Source organism: Aquarana catesbeiana, linkage group LG13 (assembly GCF_042186555.1).
Source record: "Aquarana catesbeiana isolate 2022-GZ linkage group LG13, ASM4218655v1, whole genome shotgun sequence".
NCBI lineage: Eukaryota > Metazoa > Chordata > Amphibia > Anura > Ranidae > Aquarana > Aquarana catesbeiana.
The window spans coordinates 90,797,079-90,817,542 of NC_133336.1; the positions used below are offsets into that span (position 1 = coordinate 90,797,079).

At 42.5% G+C, this 20,464-nt stretch overlaps 1 protein-coding gene across 10 annotated transcripts in view; it reads right to left on the reverse strand.

Moving 5' to 3' along the window:
* The window catches only part of MIPOL1 (mirror-image polydactyly 1), a 753,413-nt gene that overhangs the window by 464,409 nt on the left and 268,540 nt on the right, over positions 1-20,464 (reverse strand). For 7 of the 10 annotated variants that reach the window (XM_073608905.1, XM_073608904.1, XM_073608906.1 and 4 more), the window contains one exon: positions 4,864-5,008. The exons of 2 other annotated variants lie outside the window; for them this stretch is intronic. In XM_073608905.1, the coding sequence (XP_073465006.1) occupies positions 4,864-4,997 (134 nt within the window). In that variant the 5' untranslated portion in view covers positions 4,998-5,008. The remainder of the gene's footprint in view (positions 1-4,863; positions 5,009-20,464) is intronic. One more of the 10 variants, XM_073608907.1, reaches the window with a different exon arrangement.

Here is a 20,464-nt window from a genome sequence, read left to right on the forward strand (position 1 = left end):
ATTTGTGTACACACGATCGGAATTTCCGACAACGGATTTTGTTGTCGGAAAATTTTATCTCCTGCTCTCCAACTTTGTGTGTCGGAAAATCCGATGGAAAATGTCCGATGGAGCCCACACACGGTCGGAATTTCCGACAACACGCTCCGATCGGACATTTTCCATCGGAAAATCCGACCGTGTGTACGGGGCATTAGACTTGGCTCACACTGCCGCGACCCAAAAGTCACACGACTTACAATGCGACTTTGCCAGGCAACTACGTGATGCGACTTTGAAGCAAATTTGAAGAGAGCAACTTTGAAGAAACTTTCCTCTGTTCACATATATGCGAATTGGATGTGTTTTGAACAGCATCCGATTCGCATGACATGTGAACCAGACCAGCATTCTATGGAGCCTGTTCACTTAAGCGGTGCAGTGGCAGTGTGAATTCGCTGCACCGCTGTGCATTTTCTGAGCACTGCGGTGCGGTTCAGATGCGAATTCCAGGCTCATTGCCTTCTATGAAAACACATCTGAATCGAGTATTTCATCAATTTTGAACAGAAATTGAATGAGAAAAAAATAAAAAAAACATTGTCGGGGTCCACCCAATCCATACCAGGCCCTTTTTGGGTTTGGTAAGTATTTTAAGGGGAACCTCACGTCAAATTTTTTTTTGCGTGGGGTCCCAACCAAAATCAATGCCAGACACTTATCTGAGCATGCAGCCTGGCAGGCCAGGAAGGGGGGGGGGGATGAGTGAGTGCCCCCCCCCCTGAACCATACCAAGCCACATGCCCTCAACATGGTAGTGGTGGTTAGGAGGGGGGGTGTTTGCCTCCCCCACCCCAAAGCACCATGTCCAAATGTTGATGAGGACAAGGGCCTCTTCCCCACAAGCATGATGGGGGGGGCGCCCCTGCTCCAAACCCCCCCTACCATGTTGAGGGCATGTGGCCTAGAATGGTTCAGGAGGGGACGCTCACTCATCCCCCCTCCTTTCCTAGCCTGCATGCTCCAATAAGGGTCTGGTATGGATTTTGGGGGGTACCCTACGCCATTTAAAAAAAAAATTGGTGTGGGGGTTCCCCCCAAAATCCACACCAGAGCTAAGAGTCGGACATGGATTGGGGGGGAAGGACGACCCTACACCATTTTTAATTTTTTTATTTTGGCGTGGGGGCTCCCCTTAAAATTCACACCAGAGCTAAGAGGCTGGTATGGATTTGGAGGAGGGGGGAGGGAACCCGAAAACCCAAGCCATTTTTTGTCATTCTTTTTGGCGTAGGATTCCCATAAAATGCCCACCAGACCCAAAAGAGCCTGGTATGGGTTGGGGGGGGATCCCCACACTGTTTTTTTTTTTTACTTCTGGCAAAGTTTTTTTTTTACATTCAGCTGTCAGCAGGGAGGATATAAAGAAGGACATAAATCTTCTTTCAGGATTTTAGTGTTATCGAAGTTCATCACGAAAGAGATTAACCCTTACTTCCAATCCACTAATTTCTTCTTCTGGTGTCACCGTACTAGGAAGTGAAGGGAAATCTCCCCAGTGGGGTACAGACAGCAGTGAAAACCTGAGACGTTCCAGCCTTTCCCTTTTTATTAAACAAAATGTCTGGAATTGTTTTTATGCCACTAAAGTACATTCTATTAAAGAAAATTTTCAGAAGGAAGTTAACCTCTTCACGCTGGAACCTCCTGGCCAGAGGTTTAGGTTGCCGGGAGGCGGGGGGCCTTAAGAACACATAACTGCCGTGATTGGCTGTCACGTGATCCGAAAACTCTCGCTTCCAAGCAGCGATCGGGAGCTTTTCGCTTAGGCGACGGTAACTGTGCCGGGAGTGCGCAGGGCGTGTGCTCTCGGCACAGCTGTATAGACCGCAATACATGCAAATATGCTGACTCCCAGGCGCCGAGAGGCCACATGTTTGCGTGTGGCCAGTGCCAAGAGGTTAAAGTGATTGTAAACATATTCTTTTTCTAGGGTCCCCCGCCAGCACTCTAAGCTCCACCCCTAAGTCAAGTGCCCCCATAACAAGCCGCTTGCTAACGGGGCACTTGCGTGGGCTCAGCCCTGCCCCCCACTCTTTCCTTACAGGCCGTAATTGATTGACATCCATGTCCGGTCAGGAGAAAGAGAGCAGAAAGAGCCACTGCTCCTGGGCACAGCATTGGATCGAGTTCGGTCTTAGGTAGTTATTTGGGGGAACCTATGCACAGAAGGTTTTTTACCTTAATGCAGAGAATGCATTAACCTTTACAACCACTTTAAGTTATGGTAAGGTGGGTCAAAAAGACATGGGGTACAATCTTCATTAACCAATAGGTACTTCTATGTTATCAAAATAAAATGAGGTGTATATTTCTAATTTAGAGCAGGTTCCCACCAGTGTGCTGTGGTTTGGGTGCAGCATGATTTATCCGTGTTTTACATGCACAGTCACAGACTTCTATTAGACTGTGTTTTCATGAAAGCGCATAAAAATCCTGCATGCTGCACCTTTGATGCACTTTCGGAAAGTGCGCGGTTTAGTGTGCAGTCAAGTGTAAAACGCAGATAGAATTGCGATTTACCCAAACTGCAGAGTACTGGTGTGAATCTGCCAGAAAACGTTCCTCTTCTAATAGGTCTGTAAATGCCTATGTGTGCACTGACACATACAGTGCCTTGAAAAAGTATTCATACCCCTTGGAATTTTCCACATTTTGTCATGTTACAACCAAAAACATACATTTTTTTTGGGGGGGGGGGGATTTTATGTAATAAAACGACAAAAAGTGGCACATAATTGTGAAGTGGAAGGAAAATGATAAATGGTTTTCAACATTTTTTACAAATAAATATGTGAAAAGTGTGGCGTGCATTTGTATTCAGCCCCCCTGAGTCAATACTTTGTAGAACCACCTCTCGCTGCAACTACAGCTGCAAGTCTTTTTTGGGATGTCTCTACCAGCTTTGCACATCTAGAGAGTGACATTTTTTCCCATTCTTCTTTGCAAAATAGCTCAAGCTCTGTCAGATTGGATGGAGAGCGTCTGTACACAGCAATTTTCAAGTCTTGCCACAGATTCTCAATTGGATTTAGGTCTGGACTTTGACTGGGCCATTCTAACACATGAATATGCTTTGATCATAACCATTCCATTGTAGCTCTGGCTGTATGTTTAGGGTCGTTTTCCTGCTGGAAGGTGATCCTCCACCGCAGTCTCAAGTCTTTTGCAGACTGTAACAGGTTTTCTTGAGGAAAAGCATCCTCACACCATCCCCACCACGTTTCACGGTGGGGATGGTGTGTTCAGAGTGATGTGCTAGAGTGATGTGTTAGTTTTCTGCCACACATAGCGTTTTGCTTTTAGGCCGAAAAGTTAAATTTTGGTCTCATCTGACCAGAGCACCTTCTTCCACATGTTTGCTGTGTCCCCCACATGGTTTCTCGCAAACTGCAAACAGGACTGCTTATGGCTTTCATTCAACAATGGTTTTCTTTTTGCCACTGTTGCATAAAGGCCAGAATTGTGGAGTGCATGACTAATAGTTGTCCTGTGGACAGATTCTCCAACCTGAGCGGTGGATCTCTGCAGCCCCTCCAGAGTTACCATGGGCCTCTTGGCTACTTCTGTGATTAATGCTCTCCTTGCCCGGTAGACATCCATGTCTTGGTAGGTTTGCAGTTGTGCCATACTCTTTCCATATTCGGACGATGGATTGAACAGTGCTCAGTGAAATGTTCAAAGCTTGCGATTTTTTCTTATAACCTAACCCTGCTTTAAACTTCTCCACAACTTTATCCCTGACCTGTCTGGTGTGTTCCTTGGCCTTCATGATGCGATTTGTTCACTAAGGTTCTCTAATAAACCTCTGATGGCTTCACAGAACAGCTGTATTTATACTGAAATTAAATTACACACAGGTGGACTTTATTTACTAATTCGGTAACTTCTGAAGGCAATTGGTTCCACAAGATTTTAGTAAGGGCTAGCAGAGTAAAGCCTCGTACACACAATGCGATTGTTGGCCAACCGAGCATCTGATTTTTGTCAAAAGGGCTTGTGCCTGGATCTTGTCTTGCATAATAACGGTACACAATTGTCAGCCAACAAATACGAACAGAGTGACGTACTACGAGGAATTTCAGCTCGAACGCCACTCTTTGGGCCCCTTCTGCTAATTTCCTGTTTGGTGAGCACTGACTCCGAGCATGCATGTTTGTACTTTCTACTTTTGTGTGATGGACTGGTGTACTGACCATCAGAAAATCTGACAACCAACCGTTGTCCGCCGAAAATTTTTCTAGCATGTCATCCAACATTTGTTGGCAGAAAGTTGGACAATTGTCAAAAGGAGAGTACTAACGGTCAGATTTTAGACCAACAGTCTGTCAACAGACAATCCCCTGCCAACAATCGCATCGTGTGTACGAGGCTTAAAGGGGGCTGAATACAAATGCACGCCACACTTTTCAGATATTTATTTGTAAAAAAGCATTTATCATTTCCCTTCCACTTCACAATTATTATGCCACTTTGTGTTGGTCTGTCACATAAAATCTCAATAAAATACATTTATGTTTTTGGTTGTAACATGACAAAATGTGAAAAAGTTCAAGGGGTATGAATACTTTTTCAAGACACTGTAGGCTAACATAGAGGTGAGTTTTACATGTTGAAAAAAAAATAAGCCAAATGCCTGTAATTTAACATTTAACATGTTTTTTTCTTTTAGAAATTGCATACAGTGATATGAACATTTACATAAAGCTGAACTCTTTCACATGTATATCTAAAGAAAAAAAAATAAATTGTTTCTCTTAATATAAACACCTGTATGCTGCTTTATACACACAATACATATGGCCCTCCAGCATATCAACTTGCCTTGACTGCGGAACATCACTCTTTTCTACACTTGAAAGTCTATTTGTAGATAGGTTTCTTGGACTGGGTATCGGGACATTCTCACCATCAACTTTTTTAGATCTCCTAAGTTCCTGAGATGAACTGGAAGCCATCCTCAATCTATCTGTAAATAAACAAGAAGTCCTTTATTACAGTACATGAATCCAAGTTTAAAGTGATTCTTATGCCGCGTACACACGAGTGGACTTTACGGCTGACTTTGTCTGGCGGACTTTTCGACGGACTTTACGACGGACTTTCCGAATGAACGGACTTGCCTACACACGATCAACCAAAGTCCGACGGATTCGTACGTGATGACGTACGACCGGACTAAAACAAGGAAGTTCATAGCCAGTAGCCAATAGCTGCCCTAGTGTTGGTTTTTGTCCGTCGGACTAGCATACAGACGACCGGACTCGAGTACGTCGGACAGATCTGAAACATGTTTCAAATCTAAGTCCGTCAAACTTTTGAGAAAAAAAAGTCAGCTGGAGCCCACACACGATCGAATTGTCCGACGGACTCAGGTTCGCCGGACCAAGTATGCCGTAAAGTCCGATCGTGTGTACGCGGCATTAGTGTATCTATACGCAAGTATTTTACTGATCATTGCACAGGAGCTTTTCTTCTAGAAAACATATGTAATAACAACAGTAACATTTTTACAGGCATTATACAGGAGTTCAGTAAATAACAGATTTTAATTTTCAAGCTTTTAGTTCTATTTTTTTTTTATGTGGATCAGGCATGATGCCCCCACTGACATTTGCAAATGGGGCTGATAGCAGTTCCATGCAAGAGACCCTGCGGGGGGTTCGTGGCTATTAGCTGCGGGCAGCAGCCCCATATAAAGCAATGGGAGGATGACAACTCCTGCAGTTATTCACAGCTGCTCGCATTTAATTGCTCACAGAGTAATACCTGTGAATGATTGGCCCTAGACACAGACAGTCCCACTAACAATCACCGGGAAACCCACAGGTTCTCCTGCATGTAATTCCCAAGTGTGAATGGAGCCTTAAATCCAACTTATGTTAGGAATACCAAATCACACTATTATGCCCCGTACACACGGTTGGACATTGATCGGAAAATCCGACAACAAAATCCATGGATTTTTTCCGACAGATGTTGGTTCAAACTTGTTTTGCATACACACGGTCACACAAAGTTGTCGGAATTTCCGATCGTTCTAAACGCGGTGACGTAAAATACGTATGTCGGGACTATAAACGGGGCAATAGCTTACGTCTCTTTATTTATTCTGAGCATGCGTGGCACTTTGTGTGTCGGATTTGTGTACACACAATCGGAATTTCCGACAACGGATTTTGTTGTCGGAAAATTTTATAGCAACCTCTCAAACTTTATGTGTCGGAAATTCCGATGGAAAATGTGTGATGGAGCCCACACACGGTCGGAATTTCCGACAACAAGGTCCTATCACACATTTTGCGCCGGAAAATCCGACCGTGTGTACAGGGCATTATTCTGAGTAAGAACAGCAATGCACTGTACTGCGTTGTGATGTGCTGTATGAACATGCAGTGAGCTGAGCTGTGTAAAAATACATACATGATGCAATTTAATGCAGTGTAAATCACCACACAATTACAGTGCCTTGAAAAAGTATTCATACCCCTTGAAATTTTCCACATTTTGTCATGTTACAGCCAAAAATAATAAATGTATTTTATTGGGAATTTATGTGATAGACCAACACAAAGTGGCACATAAGTGTGAAGTGGAAGGAAAATGATAAATGGTTTTCAAACTTTTTTACAAATACATTTGCGAAAAGTGTGGCGGCATTTGTATTCAGCCCCCTTTACTCTGATACTCCTAACTAAAATCTAGTGGAACAAATCTTCAGAAGTGACCTAATTAGTAAATAGAGTCCACCTATATGTAATTTAATCTGAGTATAAATACAGCTGTTCTGTGAAGTCCTCAGAGGTTTGTTAGAGAACCTTAGTGAACAGCATCATGAACAGCATCATGAAAGCCAAGAAACACATCAGACAGGTCAGGGATAAAGTTGTGGAGAAGTTTAAAGCTGGGTTAGGTTATAAAAAAATATAACAAGAGTTAAACATCTCACGGAGCGCTGTTCAATCCATCATCTGAAATTGGAAAGAGTATGGCACAACTGCAAACCTACCAAGACATGGCCGTCCATCTCAACTGACAGGAAGGGCAAGGAGAGCATTAATCAGAGAAGCAGCCAAGAGGCTCATGGTAACTCTGGAGGAGCTGCAGAGATCCACAAATCTGGCCTCTATGGAAGAGAGGCAAGAAGAAAGCCATTGTTGAAAGAAAGCCATAAGAAGTCCTGTGAAGCCATGTGGGGGACACAGAAAACATGTGGAAGAAGGTGCTCTGGTCAGATGAGACCAAAACTGAACTTGTTGGCCTAAAAGCAAAATGCTATGTGTGGTGGAAACTAACATTGCGCATCACCCTGAACACACCATCCCCACAATGAAACATTTTCTTTAGCAGGGGCAGGGAAACTGGTCAAAGTTGATGGGAAGATGGATGGAGACAAACACAGGGCAATCTTAAAAGAAAACCTGTTATGCTGCGTACACACGATCGGACTTTACGGCATACTTGGTCCGGCGAACCTGAGTCCGGCGAACAATTCGATCATGTGTGGGCTCCAGCGGACTTTTTTTTTCTCAAAAGTTTGACGGACTTAGATTTGAAACATGTTTCAAATCTGCCCGACGGACTCGAGTCTGGTCGAAAAGTCCGCTCCTCTGTATGCTAGTCCGACGGACAAAAACCGACGCAACACTAGGGCAGCTATTGGCTACTGGCTATGAACTTCCTTGTTTTAGTCTGGTCGTACGTCATCACGTACGAATCCGTCGGACTTTGGTTGATCGTGTGTAGGCAAGTCCGTTCATTCGGAAAGTCCGTCGAAAAGTCCGCCAGACAAAGTCAGCCGTAAAGTCCACTCGTGTGTACGCGGCATTAGAGTCTGCAAAAGACTTGGGACTGGAGGTTCACCTTCCCGCAGGACAACGACCATAAAGATACAGCCAGAGCTACAATGGAATGGTTTAGATCAAAGCACATTCATGTGTTAGAATGGCCCAGTCAAAGTTTAGACCTAAATCCAATTGAGAATCTGTGGCAAGACTTGAAAATTGCTGTTCACATACACTCTTCATCCAACCTGACAGAGATTGGGCTATTTTGCAAAGAAGAATAAGCAAGAAATGTCACGCTCTAGTGCAAAGCTGGTAGGGACATCCCCAAAAAAACTTGCAGCTGTAATTTCAACGAAAGGTGGTTCTACAAAGTATTCACTTGGGGGGGGGCTGAATACAAATGCACAACTCACTTTCCAGATATTTTTTTTGTAAAAAAAATTGAAAACCCTTTATCATTTTCCTACCACTTCACAATTATGTGCCGCTTTGTGTTGGTCTATCACATTAAATACATTTATGTTTTTGGTTGTAACATGACAAAATGTGGAAAATGTCAAGGGGTATGAATACTTTTTCAAGGCACTGTATGTTGTTAATATGGCACATAGAAAAAAAATGTTTCCATTATATTTTTCAGGGCAAATTCACACAGCCTAACGGACATGGTGTGAATGAGCCCTGATGAGAACATGGTGGCCCCCATGAACATAGATAATTACTAACTATACCTACAAACAAGGTATTTAAGAAGGAACAGTAATGGTTTGTGGTTAACCTTATTTTATGTAGACAAATGTTACAGTAGAAAAGCACATCAAATTTGTAATAAGTAGAATAGTACATTGTCATGATATGAAAACATACAACCATGTATCTCTTTACAAGCAGTAAAGGCAGCACAACATAAAAACACATTGCTTTTCCTGCCAGTAGTTGAATTTAACAAACAGAGACCTTTGTTACTGCCCCAAATCAGAGCAAATATGTAGAAAATCAATAATGAAATAAAAAAAAAAAAAAAAAAAATTTGGATTTTTTTTTTTGTTATGTCATATTTAATGGGTGACCATCAGGCATGGGCCATATTTGAGGGAAAGGTATGGCCAAAGCTTTTTCTGCCCTACTTCTCCTATGGATCACTGGAGTGCAGTTTGTTCTGTACTCCTGGACTTTTCAGACGGTCCAGGCTTTGGAAAGATCCCCACTGTAATGCTGGGATCCACCCAGATGCCTGGACCAGTAGCTGGCTCAGCCTTTCAGCGCACCCCTGGGAGACTGAGCCAGCCCCCTCCCACCCTCTACACAGCCCAGAGCTCCAGTAAGCACTGGAGGGGCAAAGCAGAGATTGACAGTCACCAGCTCTTTGTCCACTGAAGACTGAGTGATCACTGGTCTTTGATCGCTCAGTCCTCAGTCTTAGAAACAGTGGGGAAGAGATGGAGCATCAGACCGATGCTGCATCCACCTAGGTGATTGCGATTTTTTTTCTTTTTAAAGAACCCCATACATCTCTTTGAGCGTAGATAATGTTTGACGGCACAGTAAGCGTCAGGATAAAAGAATGGTCAGGATAGGAAATGACAGAAAAGGACTAGATGCAAGACTGGAAAACATTGTAGGGAAATCAGAGTAGGGGTGGGGAGAGTGCCAGGGAGTGAATCCTTGTCAGCATGCAGGAGGTCATAAAGATATTCCAATTCATAAAGTCAGCAGGGACCTAAATCACTGGAAGTTTTTTTTTTTTTTTTTTTGGGGGGGGGACCATATCCACTCAAATTTACATTATTTATCTTTAAGAACCGTATCCACTTTTTCATAAATCAGGTATCATGTCATCTTATGCTTCACTTGAGTGATTGTTGGGGGTAGAAGACCACCATGCCTTTGCAAGGGTTTATTTTGCTGCAATCAGCAGAAAGGTTAAAAGATGGAAGAGCGTGTTTGTGCATTCAGATTGATTTCAATTTCTGCAATGCTTCCTTAGGTGATTTTTGTGTACCCTTGTCCAGTATTGTGTATACTAGCTGGTACATACTGGTTCACAGCCTCTTTATATTGGAGCATTCCCACTATATATGTAAGAGGGTGATTGGCATCCCCAAAAACATTTGGCAGAACTTGTGTGTATACATTTTTCTAGATGCTGTAGAACCATATAAAATTGGATATGCAGCTTACAACTAGATTTTATTCCAAAGGAGCCAGCAGAGCTTCACTCAGTGGGTGGGCGCGCTCCATCCGATAGAAGTCGTCGATCATTCAATCAACTTTTTTCAAAGGAGCTGAACAGCAACTGCATCTAGTCAGATCAGCGGTCAGAATACGATAGTTACAGAAACAGATTTGTCCTTCCGTACCGTATAGCTTAAATGGAGGAATCTTAGTTTAGTTAATAAAAATATCAGTGTAAACCATCGTAAGACACCCGCTATCAGATTTTCTGCAATCTAGAATAAAACAAGTTTTGTTTCCTTTGAAAGCAAAAAAACCTGATTGTCTTATACCTGTTGGGCGTATACAGTGCCTTGAAAAAGTATTCATACCCCTTGAAATTTTCCAAAATTTGTCATGTTACAAACAAAAGTGTAAATGTATTTTATTGGGATTTTATGTGATAGACCAACACAAAGTGGCACATAATTGTGAAGTGGAAGGAACATGATAAACGGTTTTCCAAATGAATATGTGAAAAGTGTGACGTGCATTTGTATTCAGCCCCCCTTTCAATATTTTGTAGAACCACCTTTCACCGCAATTACAGCTGCAAGTCTTTTTGGGTATCTCTACCAGCTTTGCACATCTAGAAAGTTACATTTTTGCCCATTCTTCTTTGCAAAATAGCTCAAGCTCTGTCATATTGGATGGAGAATGTCTGTGAACAGCAATTTTCAAGTCTTGCCATAGATTCTCAATTGGAATTAGGTCTGGACTTTGACTGGGCCATTCTAACACATGGATATGCTTTGATCTAAACTATTCCATTGTAGCTCTGGCTGTATGTTTAGGGTCATTGTCCTGCTGGAAGGTGAACCTCCTATCCAGTCTCAAGTCTTTTGCAGACTTGTGACTGTATGTGGCTCCATCCATCTTCCCATCAACTCTGACCAGCTACCCTATCCCTGCTGAAGAAAAGCATCCCCACAACATGATGCTGCCACCACCTTGTTTCACGGAGGGGATGGTGTGTTCAGGGTGATGTGCAGTGTTAGTTTTTCGCCACACATAGCGTTTTGCTTTTAGGCCAAAAAGTTCAAAGTTCAATTTCAGCTCATGTGACCAGAGCACCTTCTTCCACATGTTTGCTGTGTCCCCCGCATGGATTCTCGCAAACTGCAAACTGGACTTCTTATATCTTTCTTTCAACAATGGCTTTCTTCTTGCCAATCTTCCATAAAGGCCAGATTTGCGGAGTGCTTGACTAATAGTTGTCCTGTGGACAGATTCTCCCACCTGAGCTGTGTATCTCTGCAGCTCCTCCAGAGTTATCATGGGCCTCTTGGCTGCTTCTCTGATTAATGCTCTCCTTGCCCGGCCTGTCAGTTTAGGTAGACATCCATGTCTTGGTAGGTTTGCAGTTGTGCCATACTCTTTCCATCTTCGGATGATGGATTGAACAGCGTTCTGTGAGATGTTCAAAGCTTGGGATATTTTTTTATAACCTAAGCCTGCTTTAAACGTCTCCACAACTTTATCCCTGACCTGTCTGGTGTGTTCCTTGGCCTTTATGATGCTGTTTGTTCACTAATAATCTCTAACAAACCCCTGGGGGCTTCAAAGAACAGCTGTATTTATACTGAGATTAAATTACACACAAGTGGACTCTATTAACTAATTAGGTGACTTTTGAAGGCAATTGGTTCCACTAGATTTTAGTTAGGGGTATCAGAGTAAAGGGGGCTGAATACAAATACATGCCACACTTTTCACATATTTATTTGTAAAAAATTTGGAAAACCATTTATCATTTTTACTTCCACTTCACAATTATGTGCCACTTTGTGTTGGTTTCTCACATATAATCCAAAAAAAAATACATTTATGTTTTTGGTTGTAACATGACAATATGTGGAAAATTTCAGGGGGTATGAATACTTTTTTAAGGCACTGTATGCAAGATTTTAGCCAGATAGTTTAACAAAGTGAAGAGAATAGTACAGTACAGTAAGCCAAATAAACCACTCAAATTAATATTTGAATGATTTCACTCCTTGAATGATTTCACTCCTGTAAAAGGGGCTTGTAATCTTGGCTCTGTATAACTAGCTAGCTCTACACAAAGATGAGCTGCTGCTAGTTATGGCATATAGGTATATTATGATCTATAAGTACATTTAACAGCCACAGACGTGACATAAAGCTTGACTCTCATTATAATCCTAAAGCACACAGTACAGATATTCACGGCGATTCGTTCCTTTATTCTTTCTCGTTTAATGTGGATCAACTTTTACTTTCCATTGTTGCATAACACTGTCTTTCTCAAATGTAAAATGAAAACCTATGTGTTATCACAAGCGTTCCTTTGCTTTTATTTGATTACATCACGTTCAGTATTCCCCAGCAAACAGTCATATTCCAAGACTCTAAGCAGTTTCAAACAATTCTTCAGTTATCCTCGGTCCTCCCACCATCGTCACCATGCTTTGGTTCCCCATGCTGCCTGTCCAATATTCTAACTAATGAGAACCCCTTCTTCTAAGAGTACATTGTCTACAGCATAATTGCAACACTATTGGTGAAAGAGATGAGCAACTGACAATGCGTTTCATTGAATATTTCCAAAATCTTCTGAAGTTAAAGTAGTACTAAACCCAAAACGTAATATATTATTATAGCTTATCAATCTTTAGATGTGGTGGTTGCATTTTTCTTTTTTAGGCTTTTAGGCTTTTTTCTCTCCGTTTTCATCTGGTGATCTGGCCAGTAACACGCCTCCTGTATTAGAGTGCCTACATTCTGGAGGAAGGAGCACAGGGCACCTTTGAACAGCAGCACTGATAATCTGTGGGAAGGGGAGTGTTAGATGGATTTAGATTCACTAACAAAATTGAAGCTGAACTCAAGCTAACACTTCATAATCAGTTACAGCTTTTACCCTTTGGGATAAAGGTTCTACATAAATGAAGAAAAGCTAAATTATTGTAAGCATCCCTGTCAGTGGTAAATGGTTTGTCTCATCTCTGTCACAGATCAGCTGCGGAGCTGATCTGTGTCTCACCTTTACTGCTGTAGGCCGGCTGGCACCTGTTGTTCCACTAGCTTGTGTTCAGCTCTGCTGCACTCTGCAGCTATGGGTGTCGCTGCCCTCACCTGTTGCTTAATATATGATTCCTTCCTGCTACTTCCTGTCCAGCCCCTCAAATGCTTTTTATTTAAATCCCTCTCTGACCAGTTCTGGTTGCTTGAGCAACATTTGTTTCTGAGCCCCCTATGTGTAACCTGCCTTAACCTGACCTCTCGTGAACTGATCTCTTGTGTACCGACTCCGCTTGTTCTGATTATGTTGTCTGCAGCCCGCCCTGACCTTGGCTCGCCACCTGGCTCTCCTTTGCTTCATCCATCCATCCTTGTCTGACAGTGTCTTCTGGTACTTCCCTAGCGAGTGGGGTGAACCCGGGGGTCGTGACCTTGGGTCACCACGCAGCTAAGCCCAAACCCTCGTGAGGGGGTCCCTGGCAGAATACCAGCTGGCCCTTAGACTCCACGCCCTGGGGGATCCCGTGTCACCTGCTCGCCTGTGGGCTCACTGTAAGTAGTACCGTGACAATCTCTGTAACTTCTACATCTGCAGGAGAGCTTGTTCTGTTGAAAAACAACTGACTTACTAATCAGATCACCAGGTGAAAATAAAGGAAATACACTATTACCAAAAAATTGGGACGCCTGCCTTTACACGCACGTGAACTTTAACCACTTCCCGCCCGCCCTATAGTGGATTGACATCCAGGAAGTGGTTCTGTTATCCTGACTGGACGTCATATGACGTCCAGCAGGATAACATGCCGCGGCGCGCATCGCGGCGATCAGTGGAGCGGTGTGTCAGCCTGACACACCGCTACACCGATCTTGGTAAAGAGCCTCCGGCGGAGGCTCTTTACCACGTGATCAGCCGTGTCCAATCACGGCTGATCACGCTCTCAATGGGAAGAGCCGTTGATCGGCGGCTCTCCTGGCAGGGGGGGTCTGCGCTGATTGTTTATCAGCGCAGCCTCCCATCAGATCACCACACTGGACCACCAGGGATCGCCACTAGGACCACCAGGGAAGGGGCAACATGGATGGCCAGGTATGTACCCCATGGCCATCCACATGTGCCCAATCTGTGCCAATCAGTGCCCACAAATGGGCACTGATTGGCACCATTATGTCACTGATCTGCCCAGCAGATCTGCCCAGCAATGTTTTATCAGTGCCACCTGTCATTGCCCATCGGTGCCACCTGTCATTGTCCATTGGTGCCACCTGTCAGTGCCCATCTGTGCCCATCAGTGCCCACCTATCAGTGCCCATCAGTGCCACACATCAGTGCCACCCATAAGTACCCATCAGTGCCACCCATATGTACCAATCAATGCCACCTACAAGTGCCCATCAGTGCCGCCTATGAGTGCCCATCGGTGCCACCTATGAGTGCCCATCAGTGCTGCATACCAGTGCAAAAGCTCTATTTGTGGGAACAAAATGATAAAAAATTTATTTGGGTACAGTAGCATGACCGCGCAATTGTCATTCAAATTGCGACAGCACTGAAAGGTGAAAATTGGCCTGGGCGGGAAGGTGTCTAAGTGCCTGGTATTGAAGTGGTTAATAGCATCACAGTCTTAGTCCATAGGGTTCAATATTCAGTTGACGAGAAGGCCAAAGGTTTTTTATCAGGTTGAGGTCAGGACTCAAGTTCCCGCACTCCAAACTCGCTTATCGATGTCTTTATGGACCTTGCTTTGTGCCTGGTGTGCAGTGATGTTGGAACAGGAAGGGGCCATCCCCAAACTGTTCCCACAAAGTTGTGAGCAAGAAATTGTCCAAAATGTCTTGCTATGCTAACGCCTTAAGAGTTCCTTTCACTGGAACTAAGGGGCCAAGCCCAACCCCTGAAAAACAACCCCACAAAATAATCCCCTCTCTTCCAAATGATTTGGACCAGTGCACAAAGCAAGGTCCATCAAGACATGGATGAGCAAGTTTGGTGTGGAGGAACTTGACTGGCCTGCACAGAATCCTGACCGCAACCCGATATAACACCTTTGCCTGATCTCACAAACGTGCTTCTGCAAGAATGGTCAAACACTCCCATAGACACACTCCTAAACCTTGTGGACAACCTTCCCAGAATAGTTGAAGCTGTTATAGCTGCAAAGGGTGGGCCAACTTAATATTGAACCCTACAGACTAATGCCCCGTACACACGGTCGGACTTTGTTCTGACATTCCGACAACAAAATCCTAGGATTTTTTCCGACGGATGTTGGCTCAAACTTGTCTTGCATACACACGGTCACACAAAGTTGTCGGAAAATCCGATCGTTCTAAACGCGGTGACGTAAAACACGTACGTCGGGACTATAAACGGGGCAGTGGCCAATAGCTTTCATCTCTTTATTTATTCTGAGCATGCGTGGCACTTTGTCCGTCGGATTTGTGTACACACGATCGGAATTTCTGACAACGGATTTTGTTGTCAGAAAATTTTATATCCTGCTCTCAAACTTTGTGTGTCGGAAAATCTGATGGAAAATGTGTGATGGAGCCTACACACGGTTGGAATTTCCGACAACAAGGTCCTATCACACATTATCTGTCGGAAAATCCGACCGTGTGTACAGGGCATTAGACTGGGACGTCATTAAAGTTCATGTGCGTGTAAAGGCAGGCACCCCAATACTTTTGGTAATATAGTGTACATTCTAAAAAAGAAACCCGATGAAGCCATTGCATTTATGAATAGGTAATCTGCAATATAATAAATGGTTGCTTTTGGGTTTAAAATTGCTTTAATTGTGGATAAAGAATAAACATGATAAAAAACATTCATAAACGATCAACGTTTACATGGCAGAAAAAGAGAGGTGATGCTGCCAAGGGACCACGGGAGAACACATAGCCCCAACAACATATGTATAAGGGATATGAAATCCACACTTCAACAAAGAAGGGTCTATGGAACTTTGTATAATTATAACTTGCCCAAGTCTTCCAGCAGCTACAAGCAGACCCGCAGCCTCATTATTATCCTGCAGGTATTTATGATTCCAAGCATGGCAAACATAAACCTCGCTCTCCCATCCCAAGCTCATCAATTTAGTATCCCTGGAAACATCATTCTGCCATCCCTATTAGAATACAGTATCAGTGGAAATACCTGTCTTTCTATCTTGACTTAGCTCTTCTAGAGCTGCTAGGTAATATAATCTTTTGCTTCTCACGAAAGCAAAAACGAACAGAAATCATCACTTACCTGGCATTTAGGGCTCATTAACACTGTTTCCACACTGGAAAAACGCAGGTCACCTCTAGGTCACATACAGTGAGGAAAAAAAGTATATGATCTCCTGATGATTTTGTATGTTTGTCCACTGACAAAGAAATGATCAGTCTATAATATTAATGGTAGGTTTTTGTTTTTTTAACAGTGAGAGACAGAATAACATAAAAAAAATCCAGAAAAACACATTTCAAAAAAGTTAAAAATGTATTTGAATTTTAATATTTAACATTGAAATAAGTATTTGATCCCCTATCAATCAGCACAATTTCTGGCTCCCAGGTGTCTTCTATACAGGTAACGAGCTGAGATTAGGAGCATTCTCTTAAATGGAGTACTCCTAATCTCAGTTTGTTACTTGTATAAAATACACCCGTCCACAGAAGCAATCAATCAGATTCCAATCTCTCCACCATTGCCAAGACCAAAGAGCTGTCCAAGGATGTCAGGGACAAGATTGTAGACCTACACAAGGCTGGAATGGGCTACAAGACCATCACCAAGCAGCTTGGTAAGAGGGTGGCAACAGTTGATGCGATTATTAACAAATGGAAGAAACACAAAATAACTGTCAATCTCCCTCGGTTTGGGGATCCATGCAAGATCTCATCTTGTGGAGTTTCAATGATCATGAGAACGGTGAGGAATCAGCCCAGAACTACACGGGAGAATCTTGTCAATGTTCTTAAGGCAGCTGGCACCATAGTCACCAAGAAAACAATTGGCAACACACTATGCTGTGAAGGACTGAAATCCTGCAGCGCGCGCAAGATCCCCCTGTTTAAGAAAGCACATGTATAGGCCCATCTCAAATTTGCTAATGAACATCTGAATGATTCAGAGGAGAACCGGGTGGAAGTATTTTGGTCAGATGAGACCAAAATCAAGTTCTTTGGCATCAATTCAACTCGCCGGAATGCTGCCTATGATCCCAAGAACACCGTCCCCACCATCAAACATGGAAGTGGAAACTTTGGTGCTTTGGTGGTGTTTTTCTGCTAAGGGGACAGGACAACTTCACCGCATTAAAGGGACGATGGACAGGGCCATGTACTGTTAAATCTTTGGTGGGAACCTCCTTCCCACAGCCAGAGCATTGAAAATGGGTCGTGGATGGGTATTGCAGCATGAAAATGACCCAAAACACACGGCCAAGGCAACAAAGGAGTGGCTCAAAAAGAAGCACATTAAGGTCCTAGAGTGGCCTAGCCAGTTTCTAGACCTTGATCCCATAGAAAATATGTGGAGGGAGCTGAAGTTCGAGTTACCAAACTTCAGCCTCAAAACCTTAATCACTTGGAGAGGATCTTCAAAGAGGAGTGGGACAAAATCCCTCCTGAAATGTGTGCAAACCTGGTGGCCAATTACAAGAAACATCTGACCTCTATGATTGGCAACAAGGGTTTTGCCACCAAGTACTAAATCATGTTTTGCAAAGGGTTCAAAAACTTATTTCACTCATTAAAATGCAAATGAATTTTTAACTTTTTTGAAATGCGTTTTTCTGGATATTTTTGTTGTTATATTGTCTCTCACTGTTATATTGTCTCTCACTGTTATATTGTCTCTCACTGTTATATTGTCTCTATGTGCCCCATTCATACCACAATGCTGGGGAATGATGTGGTGCAGTATGGAAAAATTAAGCATGTCTGTATATCTCTAACATGACACCACATGTCACCGTACAGCAGTTGTGTGCCCGGAATGAATTGCCACTATTTCGCATTTCAAATGAAGTTGAAAAAAAAGGGAAGAAAAAATAAAAAAGTGCGATGAACTGAAATACGCATCACCCTGCTCCCTGCTGAACCAGCACTACAGTAGCATGCATGATAAAACACTGTGTTTTACCATGAAAGCTAGTGTGAGCATAAAGCTGGCCATGCACATCTATTAATTTTTTTCAGCCTGTGGGCTGAATAAAAAGAATCTAGCAGATTCCTCAATTAACTAATTTCTCAGGCCCCATTCACACCTAGGAATTGCAGGCAGAATTGGCACGGTTTTTAATCACAGGGAAATCATGGTAAAATGCGCTATGGGCATTTGGGAGCCATTCATTGTTAACAGCATTCCAAATGCGATGCGATTTTGCCTCGACTGATGCAAAAATCGTGCAAAGCTCCTCACCTAAAAAGGATCAGGAGCTTCTTTGGCGTGACAAACAAGTGAATGGGCTGCCCTATGTGTGACACGCAAACATGTGTATAAAGCGCACTAAAAAAAAAATTGTGAATGGGGTGTATTCACACATATGCTTTGTGGCGTTACAATAAAAAAACAACCCTACTTTAATATTTTAGCACAGTTTACAAGTAAATGCACATTTTAAATGGATGAATGGCAAAATATGTAAAGTACAAGTCTAACACAAACTGCAACTAAAATGCAGAGACTATGTTCCGCATGTTCCGCTTTCTCCCTAACTTTTGCTGAAAAAATGCTTATAGTTTATGTTGCACACAAGCTACAATTTGCACACAAGTGAATGAGTTAGAACAGTAACTCCTATCCCAATGAGTCATCTAAGGTTTCAGTGAGAGACACCTTAGGGCATTTATGAAGCAAACTAGTGACAAATCTAGGTGCAAATCAGGCTGCCCATCAGTTAAAGTCTGTGCAACAGAAATGATGAATGTCTACCATTGTGTCTGAAAGGAACCAAGTATGTCTGCATACTGTGTGTCTTATTAGCTAGCTTATAGTGCTCTGGGAATCCTCTCATATGCATTCTATATTTATTTGTAAAACAAACCTTGCATTCATATCGTAAAAGACAGATATAAAGCATTAGTCTAAAAACATATAAACTTAAAACACAAAAAAAAAAAAATATTATTTATGGTTTCCCTTTAAGAGATTGGGAATAGCTCTGCTATGCAAAAACACTCTCAGGCCACCACATTACTGACAAAAGTGACAAGGGTGGATTGAAGAACTGGCCACTTAGGCTGTTATCTCTGTGGGTGCATCTTGATGTTTAATTTTCAATTCTGACTGTAGTGAAACTTTACTGTAGGAGAGTAAATGAATGCAGTTAAAAGGCATACTTATTACACCCACTGTGGAACCTAAGGGGTTAATCCTCTGCATTCTGTAAAAAGACGGTTTGATCCTGTCTTCTATGATCCTCCCCTCCTTCCATTGTCCCCAGTCCATCTGCTGATAGTACAGAGCCCTAGGAGGCACTCTGCACATGCTCAGTTTGCTATGTATTGCTAGGGCATTTTTTTTTTTTTGTGAGAGTGCATGTGATTGGCACAGGGCCAATCGGCACTGTTCAGACAGAGGGTCAGGGGTCCTGTAGTCTTATAGGACAGTCAGAGGAGAACGAAAACTCCTCCTACAAGATTTAACCAAACACTGATAGAAGTCACAAGACTGCTATATACTACTGATGGGAAAAGGTATTTAGCAGTTTATATTTACTAAACTAATTGCATTTCCATATGTATACTGTGGGAGACTAGATATAGTGCATGCAGGGTCCTGGGTTTGGTAACACTTTAACTTAAAGGTTTAAAATCATTTCCAGGGACAATGTCATAATGAACTAGCATGTTTAAAAGCAGTCTAAATACACAGGGTTACAGAAATGAGACCCCGTGAAATAGTAACTGTTACTTGGTGGCTATAAGATACGATAAAACTTTATAGTAAGAAAATAAAATGAATTACTACAGTAGCAGGCAATGATCTGCTCGGAAGTACACTGCAATGCACATTCCGTGTATTCAAATAAGCCGTGTTAGAACAAAGAACAGTCTTGCCCACTTATTTGTGTCAGCTCATTCAAAATGATGCATTGTATTCTAAAGTCTAACCATAAAAATTGTTTTCTATAGAAAATTAGCATATTTTATGGTTTTGCCACAATCAGATTCAACCAGTAGGTGGCAATGTAGATGAAATCTGAAAATCATAGCTTTCAACTGAGATAAAACATGGAAGTTCGATAAGAAGCAGACTGCTATATGTATTATGGATACAAACAAGGGGTTCCTGCTTGTTCAAAGTGACGTGAAATATGGAAGCTAGACTTTAACATGCTCAAAGAGCAATAAACCATAGAAACTGGATTTGATTTTAACAGTAAAAAGTATGTGGGTGTGAGAGATTAATGCAGTTTTCACATAGCAAATGACCTTAA